Consider the following 10,849-nt stretch of genomic DNA (forward strand, 5'->3'; position numbering starts at 1 on the left):
GCTAGTCATGACGCTCCCCCACCTTGTTTGTTTGGAGCCCGTGTCGTTCCCCACCCCCCCAATCCACCGGGGAAACTTTCCAGCGGGAGGGTCGGAGGGAGTGATGATGCTAGAGTGCCTAAATTTAGAGACTTTGACAAGAGGCCTGGAAGTCGGCCCAGAGGCTCGGAGCGCCTTTATATGCGCTGCAGCTGTGGTTGAATACCTCACGAGCACCCAAGAGTGACTCGGAGCAGAGCAGAAAGGGCTGAACAGGGAAGGGAATTGCTCTCTCCTCGCCCACCCAACTTGGGTGCCTCCAGACTCCTTGGGCAGCTTGAATTAGGGCGCCTCCTTTTCTTTCTCCCGGATAAGCCCCTTCGGAGAGGTCGAAGCCACTGTTGGGGGTACAGCTCTTTCCTCAAGCAAGGCTCGCCGCCATGGAGAAGGCGCACGGGATATTCGGCGACAATTTTGGGGGCTTCCTGAGGCCACGCAGCGAGCCCCTGGGCTTCTCAGGCAAGGCGGCTGTGGGAACGGGGCGTGTGTGTTTGTGTGCCTGGGTGTGATCCTGTCCACACCAGACATTTAAAGTGCATGGCTTCCCTCAAAGCAGCCTGGGAACTGTAGTTTGTTGAGGGCAGCGCTGTGGTGGGTAAGCTACGTTTCCTGGGATTCTTTGGGAGGGGAGCCAAGACTGTTAAAAGTGGTGTAAAGGTGATCTGAAGGTGGATGTGGTTTCTAAGGCAAATTTGCTCCCACATTCTCACGCCTTGAACCGCAACAGAGCCAACCAAAAATATATTAGGAGATTCAGCACTAAAATGCTGGCGATTTTCTACAGTGACTTTATTTATAAAAAGAATCTGCAAACTAATGTGGAGCACTGAACTTCCAAAGGGGTAAATGATAAACTGGAAGAATCCAAAGATGCAGATCGTTCCATCCTTAACCCAATTGGACCTTCAGGTTGGACGTGGCTCCCCAGGACAGAAGTAGCTACCTTGTGAAGTCTCTCAGACTACTGCTTCCTCCTTCCTCCACCTCTGAGGCGCTGCCCAAGGTCTCAGGCAGAGGTCATTTGGCTGTAGATTGGACCTGGGACCACAGGAAGCTGCATTCAGCTGAGTCCAGCCACTGTTCTATCCTGCTCAGTCTCGACTCCTTCCCAGCCCTGCTTGGAGATGCCGTCGTGGGAAACTGAACCTGGGGCGTTCTGCAGGCAAAGCATATGCTCTAACCACTGAGCAACCACTGCCCTTCCCTTATTCAGACGGGAACAGGCCTGAAACAATGATGGGGGAGGGAGGGCAGCTGGGGCAGACATCTGCTGATTTTCTTACTGATGCTCCACTCTGGGGCTCTTTTCTGTGGCCCAAAGAGGTGTGATAGTATCTGGCACTCTAGACCTGGTCAGCGTAGTGTAGTGAATCAGGCCAAAGGGACCCCACCAATGTATCCCAGCCTCCTGTTCTCACAGTGGCTGACCAGAAGCCCCCACCCCATGGGAAACCAGAGCAACTAGACCTCTGTGAGTGTAGAACATTGCCAATGTGGACGGTAAACAGGATTCACTTTGTTGTCCTCCAGAATTTGTCCAATTCTCTTTTAAAGCCATCCAAATTGTTCGGCATTGCTGCTTCCTGCGGGAGGGAGTTCCACAGTTTAACTGTTGTCACTGGGTTTCCTTTACGCTGTCCTGAATCCTCTAAACCGGCTCTCTCACTTCCAGCTCCAGTATTCAGAGAGGGAGGGAGGACACCTGTCTCTCTGTCCACTTTCTCCAGTATCCTGCCCCCAGCAGACAGATGCCCTGAACCCTTTCATATATATATATATATATACATTTTTATTAGTTTTTAACATATTAATTAGGACACATACAACAGAACTTCACATCTTACACAATTATTATTTTTTGGACTTCCGTCAACACCTCTGATGTTTTTCCGTTCTTATCACTTATTATGCATTTCTTAATTTCATATTACCTTTAATTATCTTTAACTAATAATTCTCCTCATTATCTTTTTTGCAATATTTCAAATAATTCGCCGTACAAAACTTCTTGCAAACCTACTAGCGTAATCTGTTCATCACAATTACTTTTCAAATAATCCGTAAATTTACTCCAGTCTTCTGAGAATCTCTGGTCCCGAAGGTTTCGAATCCTTCCTGTTAGTTTATCTAATTTTGCATAGTCCATCAATTTCAACCTCCATTCTTCTTTCATCGGTAATTCTTCTTGCTTCCAGTTTGGGGCCAATGCTCTGAACCCTTCCGTGGCCCAGAGAACAGATCCTTGTGTCGAGGGATCTGGGGTTCACGTCGACCTTGTCCCTCTTTTTCACAGCGGGCCGTGCTGGAGGGATGGGGAACATCAAGACCTTAGGGGACACGTACCAGTTTGCAGTGGACGTCAGCGACTTCTCCCCTGAAGACATCATCATCACCACGTCGAAAAACCAGATTGAAGTCCACGCAGAGAAGGTGAGAGGCCCCTCCGAGTCCTCCCCCTCCTCCTCTTAGATCCAGCGGGAAATAGCTTTTAAGGGAGCTCTGGACTACAACTTCCATGAGCCACAGAGGTGTGGTGCTGGGGCTGATGGGACCTGTAGTCCAAAGGATCTGGGGAAGGAAGGGTGGACCACAGGGGTGCCCAGCTCTCCTCCAGACCAACCGTTCTGCCTTCTTAGGGCAAAATCTATTCCCAAAGAATCTCTGAGTTTGGGGCTGGGGAAAACACAGTAACTTTAACGCGCATAGGTAAAGGTAAAGGGACCCCTGACCATTAGGTCCAGTCGTGGGCGACTCTGGGCTCATCTCACTTTATTGGCCAAGGGAGCCGGTGTACAGCTTCCGGGTCATGTGGCCAGCATGACTAAGCTGCTTCTGGCAAACCAGAGCAGCGCACGGAAACGCCGTTTACCTTCCCGCCGGAGCGGTACCTATTTATCTACTTGCACTTTGAGGTGCTTTCGAACTGCTAGGTTGGCAGGAGCAGGGACCGAGCAACGGGAGCTCACCCCGTCGCGGGGATTCGAACCGCCGACCTTCTGATCGGCAAGTCCTAGGCTCTGTGGTTTAACCCACAGCACCACCCGCGTCCCAATCTCAGCCCTTTTATTTAAACTGAACTTCTGGGCTGCTCTGTTTATTAGCCCCAGGGTGCCTGGCTTTGGTAGGGGCAGCCTCGGCTCTGTGGTTTAACCCACAGCGCCACCCGCTTCCCTTTTTTAAAGAGCATAGCTTCCCCCAAAGGATTAAGGGAACTGTAGTTGGGAATTAAGAGGGTACTGCAGGATACATTCAGCAAACTGCTCTCACAGTGGCCAATCGGAAACCTGAGGGACAAACTATGGTTCACATAATTCTTGGGAAAGTGCTTGAAAAGTGCTTTCAGCCTGAAATGAGATGGGGTTAAGCAGTGCCCTTTTTGCAGAGGTGCTGGATGTTGGTGGCATAAGAAAGGGCACCCAGGATTCTGCCAGGGAGTGGGGGGGGGGGCTCCTCCTGGACTTTCTCTCCCTGTCTGCCTGGCATCCTTCCCCAGTGACAAATCCTCTCTGCCTTTGCTGGGGACACAGTGCTCTCTCCTCCTGCCACTCCTCCGGGGCGGGAACGCAATGTTCCAGACAGTAGGCATGGTGACAGAAGCACTGAACCATCTTCCTGGCTCTCTGGCTGCCTTGAAAATCCTGGAGGGATTTTGGGAGGAAGACATGAGCTTTGCGGGCCAGGAAATGGGTGCACCTGTTCTGGTTTGCGGTCCCAAGGGGGGCTGACGGGAGAAGGGGCAACTTGGAGAGCTTGGCGTTGGGAAGTGAGGCTGTGGAAGCAGGATGAGTTGGCCCCATTGTACAGACCGGGCAACTGAGGCAGGGAGGTGTGGTTTCTATCAGGGACACCCACCCCACATACCACAAGGATCACAGCATAGCAAGAGCTGAAAAGTGGACAGATTCCAGCCAGGCTGCGTATACGTCATGCATTTTAAAACACATGACTTTCCTGCAAAGAATCCCGAGAACTGTAGTTCACCCAATACAGATCACCCTTAACAAACTACAGTTCCCAGGATTCTTGGGGGGGGGGGGAGTTGGGCAATGAAACTCCTGGAGTTCAGTCAGTCACATCCCTTAATGTCAATGGGCTTACTCTGAGTAAGGCTAGCAATGCATACCACCCAGTGTCCCCCTTCCAGGTCCAGATTGACTGAGCTTCTGCACGGAGGCTGCATCCCCTGCCCTCTGCCCATGCTCTGGAGCCCACCCCCCACCCCCCACTGGGGAGACTCCTTGTCCTCCCCTATACACCACTGTGGTCACGGCCCTAAACTGATTGACTTATTGACTGAACTATTTATAGGCAGATGGATTGAACTATTTATAGGCAGCTCATGGATGCTTTAGCCGAGATTCCTGCATTGCAGGGGGTTGGACTAGATGACCCTTGGGTCCCTTCCAAGTCTATGATTCCATAGAAATGCAGGAAGGTGGTATACACCACCAAAAAAATCACAATAAAATAAATGAAAGCATCAATAAATACTGGTTGGTAGAAATCACAGTGACAAAGTCCTGCCTGAGCAGTAACACTTTTTTGGGGAGACATCTAAAAGACAGCAGTGACGATTCCTGTGGCAGGGAGTTCCGCAGGGCCTGCTGTGCTAAAGGCTGACCCATCCTCAGAGGGAAAAGGGAGGCAGACTAAACATCCCCAGCCCAGGCCCCCGCTGACTCCTCTCTCTTTGCCCTGCTCAGCTGGCAGCGGACGGGACCATCATGAATACCTTCACCCACAAATGCCAGCTGCCTGAGGATGTGGACCCCACCTCGGTCACCTCTGCCCTGGGCGGGGACGGCTCCCTGACCATCAAGGCTCAAAAGCGCCCCGGCAAGCACATCGAGCACGTCCAACAGACCTTCCGGACTGAAATCAAAATCTGAGCATCCCCCATCGCCCCATAGCAACTGGGGGACGGCCTGGGGGTGAGGGGGGGTGTTGGTTGGTTTCGGAAGGTGAGCGAAGGGGTTGGGCTCACCACTCCCCCCCTTTGGCCATTCTCCTTTGTATATAATAGATTGCCTTTGGTTTGTTATAAATTATTGGGGATACCGGTAGCTGGTGTGACATCTGCTTTTTCTCTTGTGGGCGACTGTTTCTTTTCAGAGAATTTTTTTCCCAAAGGGAAGGAGAGTCATCACGTTCGTCTCTGCATGTGTGGGAATCCTGGGGTACAGTTCCGGTTGCTTTGCCTCAAAGAGGATATTGCTGTAGCATTCGGGGGTTTTATAGTTTAAGGAAAAGGTGAGTGAAAAAGGGAAATGCTAAAAGTCTACAAAATTATGCATGGCATGGGGAAAGCTTGATAGGGAGTAGTTTTTCCTCCCTCTCTCATAACGCTAGAACTCGTGGTCATCCAGTGAAGCTGAAAGTTGGGAGATTCAGGACAGATAAGAGAAAGCAGGATTGAACGGTGGAACTCACCGCCACAGGATGTAGCGACGGTCACCAACGTGGATGGCTTTAAAAGGGGGTTAGAAAATCCGTGGAGGGAAAGGGCTGTAGTAGCTCAACGGCAGGACACCTGCTGGGCATGCAGAAGGCCCCAGTTTCAGTCCCTGGCAGCATCTCCAGGCAAGGCTGGGAGAGAGTCCCGCTGCCAGTCAGTGCAGACACCGCTGAGCTAGATCAGCGAAGGATTCAGGGCAGTGCAGGCAGTTCCACTGCACAGGGCACCGAGCAGGTACAAAATAAGAAAACCCAGAATTGAGAAGTTCCATGGGGGCGGGATACCAAACTTTGGCCATGCATTGGATGTCATATTATGCAAGATTATTAAAGTCCATTGTTGGCTAGGGGGACCCCATGCATGGCAAAGGACAAAGCAGCTTCCTCTGTTCTAGCAACTCCGAGGCATCATATCAATGTTCTGCCTTCAAGCATCATGCCTTCGAGGTCCAGTTGCTGGGAAATCCCAAGCAAAGGGGGTGCTTATTATTATTATTATTTTAGCTAGTAAGCCTTATCTTTATTAAACTGTTGCAACAGAGTCCTCACTCCTCCCATGCAGGGAGAGAGGCACCCAGGACAGTGGTGTGCAAGGTCTTATATAGACTTTTGAAATTGCCTCCCCTGTCGCTCAACATCATACATACATCACAGAAAGAGGTGGTCCCCAGCAGAAATACAACACAGGGGGCGGTCAACAGCAGAAAACCTATCTGTCAAGATACCTGATAATGGTTACTGATTGCTTGACCTGGGTATCCTGGCTATTCTTTTTGAGATGCTAAATACTTAGTTCCTGAATCCAGGTCACAGGCTCACCCTATTCATACAAGAAAGAAGATTCCACCTAAACATTAGGAAGAACTTCCTGACAGTAAGAGCTGTTCGACAGTGGAATTTGCTGCCAAGGAGTGTGGTGGAGTCTCCTTCTTTGGCGGTCTTTAAGCAGAGGCTTGACAACCATATGTCAGGAGTGCTCTGATGGTGTTTCCTGCTTGGCAGGGGGTTGGACTCGATGGCCCTTGTGGTCTCTTCCAACTCTATGATTCTATGATTCTATGATTCTATACACAAATACGCCCTAAAGACAGGAGTTGTGAGCAAAGAGACAATGGGGAGAATATCTGAGGTCAATTTGAGAGAGTCAAAATGGTATCAGGATTGCTCTCCTGTACTATTTCAGACACGTGGTTTATATACTTTATGAACATATGGTTTATATATATGAGACCTTAGAATTCCTATAACACATTTAAAACACATTCAAAGGTTTTAATAAAAAATAATCTCTATTAAATAGTTTTCCAATTGAAATGGTTGTACGATCTCAACAATCAAGCAGAAGCTGTTAAAAAGGACCAAATGGGGAAATCCTTTTTTGATTCCTCAATAATAAGAGGCAGTGGGGTGAGGGAGGCCAGGGCCACAGCCACACCATTTAAAGCGGATGGGATGGGGGGCAGGATTCTCCCCTATTGCAGAAACTTCACCACCCCAGTCATCAACACGCAAGCCTCGTTTCCCGTGGCAGGGTTGTTCTGGGGCATATTTGGGGGGGGGGGGGAAGGAAAATAAAAGCTGCAATCCTAGACCCTGTTACCCTATGGAACACAGTGGAACTTACTTTCAATTAAGCCAGTGCATCTTGCTTTTTTCCTGACCGCTTAGGTCAGGGGTCAGTAAACTTTTTCAGCAGGGGGCCGGTCCACTGTCTCTCAGACCTTGGGGGGGGCCAGACTATATTTTGGGGGGCAAAATGAACGAATTCCTATGCCCCACAAATAACCCAGAGGTGCATTTGAAATAAAAGCACACATTCTACTCATGTAAAAACACCAGGCAGGCCCCACAAATAACCCAGAGATGCATTTTAAATAAAAGGACACATTCTACTCATGTAAAAACAAGCTGATCTGCGGGCCGGATTTAGAAGGCGATTGGGCTGGATCCAACCCCTGGGCCTTAGTTTGCCTACCCATGGCTTAGGTGATACCGATGGCTTACAAAATCCCTCGCCAGCCCAGGACCATCCCATAAATGGGAGCTTCTCATACGCAGAAGAATAAAAAAGCGGAATTGTAGAAATCAGAGTTGCTGGGGAATGATGGATCTGGGAGCAAACGTCTTTCTCGGTTTGTGGACCCGGGGGGGAGGTGGAGATGTCCTTGATGCTCTGTCCCATGTAGGCCGAGGGCCAACGGCCTGAGAAGCGAGAGGGGCGGAAGGAGTGAGTCACTCTCTGGAAATAGCTGCCCTGACAAAAGACAGGCACTACTAGCTGGGAGGGTCAGCTGCCTGCCTGCGCCTGGCTTGTCCTCGGGCAGCGATGGCGTGGGCAGTAACCACATCCCATTCGGAGCCACCTTGCCCTTTGGGCAGAAGACAGACAGAAGGATCCCCCTTGGTGCGAATGGCACCAGGCGACTTCTGCCCAATGGCCCAACATGGCTACAGTTTACTCCCATTCTGTCCTGGCTCCATTCATGGCTGTTGGAACTGCATCCCAACCCCAACCCCCAAGCTGAGGAACACACAAAGTTCAGATCAGAGTCAACACTGACCCCAGCCCAATGCAATTTGGAGCCCTGGGAGGCAGCAGAGCAATCCTAGCTCCAGAATATGACTCGAGTGAGTGAGCCCAACTGCATACTCTAAGAATGTGGGAAGCAAGAAAGAAGCCAAGGGGATAAATTAGTAGCTGGCCTCAACTGGCCGTGGTCAGCATTTGAATAGCAAGACCACATTCCTGATTCCCACATGGTGCACAAAGTATTTTAACAGGTAACAGAATGTAAGAGGAGTTCAGAGCTGCTAACTGCATCCAACAGCACACAAACAAATTTAAAGCCATAATTTAAAGCAGCCGTAACTGAAACCGAAAACAATTAGCAATGCAAACCTTTATGAACAGGGTCACTTGCACCCTGAAGGTCTTTAGAAATAAAAAACAGGTCTCATAGCTGGGGCTCAATGAAAAGAGGGGAGGGGGGTAGGTGAGGGAGCCATATTCGGGGCGGGGGGAGGGTGTTTCACAAGCAGGACACTACAAAAAAACATGTTTTTTGGGGAGGGGGGCGGTAGGATATCTAGGGAGAAAAAACCCTTGTCTTTTGGGGAACAAATTCCAGGGCAGGTGGTTGTGTGAGTCTGGGCCAGTCAAAACAGTGGCAAGGGTCTGGTGGCACCTCAGTGGGTTGGATGGTTTTATTTCGCAACTGGTTTATTTTGCAAGGAGACTCGCTGTTCGCTCTTGGGGACAAGATCCGAGGAAGGCCTTGTTTGTGAGCTGCAGTGTGTCACAAAGTTCCATACCAAAATGCTTTTGCATGGGGGGGGGAACCCCGCCCATAGAAATGGGGACAGCGGGGAGCATACCAGGCTGGAATCCTAAAGTGCACAATTTCAAACTGCAAGGATTTGTTTTGATTTGCTGGTGGGGGTGGCAGGAGGCCGGCTGCCTCATCTAACATCTATCCCCAACCCAGATGTTTGGGTGTATAACAGTGTCCTGAAGGGTGAAATTTTGGGGAGGCTGATCTAGCGGATGGTCACACATGTCTTGAAGGGAAGTGTGCCCACCGGCCATTTCATTCTGTGAGGATGCCTCTTGAACTGCCTGGCAGGTGCCAAGAGAGATACCCCCTTGCTCTGAGGGCACCGCATTAAATAAAGATGGTTCCCCCTGGAACATTTGACTCGGCCAAAATGTGTGGGATTTGTGGGGGGGATGGGACGTGGGGAGGTCAGTGCACTTGCATAAGACTTTGGCCGGCCTCCCTAGTGGACAGGGCAGGTGAGAAAGAGCTGGCCTGTGTTTTGTCTGCAAAACAAGCCGCCGGCGCCTGGTGTTTGGCTCTGGGATGGGTCTGTTTATAGTAACACCACGCACTCCTGGCATTGTGTTGGTGCAACAGGGAGAGGAGCATAGAGGTCACCGTGTCCTCTCCCTTTCTGGAGTGGGGGGGGGGCTGTCAGGAGAGGCAACAGCCTGCCATAATGGCACCAGAAAGGGAATCTACCCTGGCCATCACAAAGGCTCCACAAAGCGGGATAGGGCATTCGGGGCACGATTGTCTCAACCAGTGGTCAGCAAACCTTTTCAGCAGGGGGCCGCTCCACTGTCCCTCAGACCTTGTGGGGGGCCGGACTATATTTTTTGGGGGGAAATGAACGAATTCCTATGCCCCACAAATAACTCAGAGATGCATTTTAAATAAAAGGGCACATTCTACTCATGTAAAAACACCAGGCAGGCCCCACAAATACCCCAGAGATGCATTATAAATAAAAGAACACATTCTACTCATGTAAAAACACACTGATTCCCGGACTGTCCACGGGCCGTATTTGGAAGGCGATTGGGCCGGATTTGGCCCCTGGGCCTTAATTTGCCTACCCATGGTCTCAACATTTGAATGTTCCACAGGTTAGCCAGGGCTTTGACTGGAGCTCCAGCTCCATCAGCCCCAAAATCACCCAGAACCATCTGGAAACCCATTGGATCAATCAGCCTCTGAGGCTGTCCACCCACCCTCTTCTGCAGAGGGCAAAGGGTACTGAAAACCTAAATCTCAGCAGGAAGTGATCGGACCATGACAAGTGACTGATGTTAACGCCCTCCCACATGCTTTCCAATCACCTGACCGGTTGAGAAAACAAGGTCCAGAGTGTGGCCTGTCACATGCATTGGCCCGTTGACATGTTGGGACAGCAGCCCCATAATTATCATGGCAGCCATGAAGTCCTGAGCCACCCCAAAGCCAGACACCTGGCCTTGGATATTGAAGTCCTCTGAAAGCAGCAGACTGGGAGTCCTCCATCGTGCCTCCAAGACCAGCTCCGTCAGCTCAGGCAGGGAGACTGCTGGGCAGCAAGGTGGGTGCTAATCAAACAGAATCCTCAACTGGTCCGATCGCCCAGTGCCAGGAACACACACACTATATCCCCCCACAAATGGACAGAGGGCCAGGAAAGAGAGAGGATCACTAAAGACCACAGCAACTCCTGCTCCCCGACTCTCAACTCTTCCTTTTCCCCCCCAGTAAATATTTATTATTTTCTTTACACACTCAAGTACATTAATCAACATATAAACCATTTTGCTCTGCCAAGCTTGCGACTTCCCTCCTTCCCTTCAGCTGGTATCCCTTATCAAAGCCAATCGCGTATTTTAACTTTTTACCTCTTACCGACATTGTAGGAATTAAATTTTAACAGTTATCCTTTAAGTATACAATAAATTTACTCCAATTGTCCTGGAATTTGTGATTGTCCTGATCCCAAATCCTGCTGGTCAGTTTGGCTAACTCCGCATAGTCCTGCCACTCCACAATAGTAGGCATTTCTTGTGATTTCC

At 50.2% G+C, this 10,849-nt stretch overlaps 1 protein-coding gene across 1 annotated transcript; it reads left to right on the plus strand.

Annotated features, from left to right (window-relative positions):
- Positions 1-196: 196 nt before the first annotated feature.
- On the plus strand, positions 197-5,102 carry HSPB7 (heat shock protein family B (small) member 7). The gene is made up of 3 exons (XM_081015683.1): positions 197-498; positions 2,333-2,469; positions 4,743-5,102. Exons 1-3 carry the CDS (start codon positions 420-422, stop codon positions 4,926-4,928), a joined length of 402 nt encoding a protein of 133 aa, XP_080871809.1. The 5' UTR covers positions 197-419; the 3' UTR covers positions 4,929-5,102.
- The last annotated feature ends 5,747 nt before the right edge of the window (positions 5,103-10,849 follow it).

This window comes from Podarcis pityusensis (assembly GCF_964106645.2).
Source record: "Podarcis pityusensis genome assembly, chromosome: 8".
Classification (NCBI taxonomy): Eukaryota; Metazoa; Chordata; class Lepidosauria; order Squamata; family Lacertidae; genus Podarcis; species Podarcis pityusensis.

Excerpts from the sequence above, each read along its gene's own strand:
- HSPB7 (XM_081015683.1), top strand. The coding sequence starts at position 420 with ATGGAGAAGGCGCACGGGATATTCGGCGACAATTTTGGGGGCTTCCTG. Across the intron at positions 499-2,332 it reads CGAGCCCCTGGGCTTCTCAG|CGGGCCGTGCTGGAGGGATG; the intron begins GCAAGGCGGCTG and ends TCTTTTTCACAG. Across the intron at positions 2,470-4,742 it reads TTGAAGTCCACGCAGAGAAG|CTGGCAGCGGACGGGACCAT; the intron begins GTGAGAGGCCCC and ends TGCCCTGCTCAG.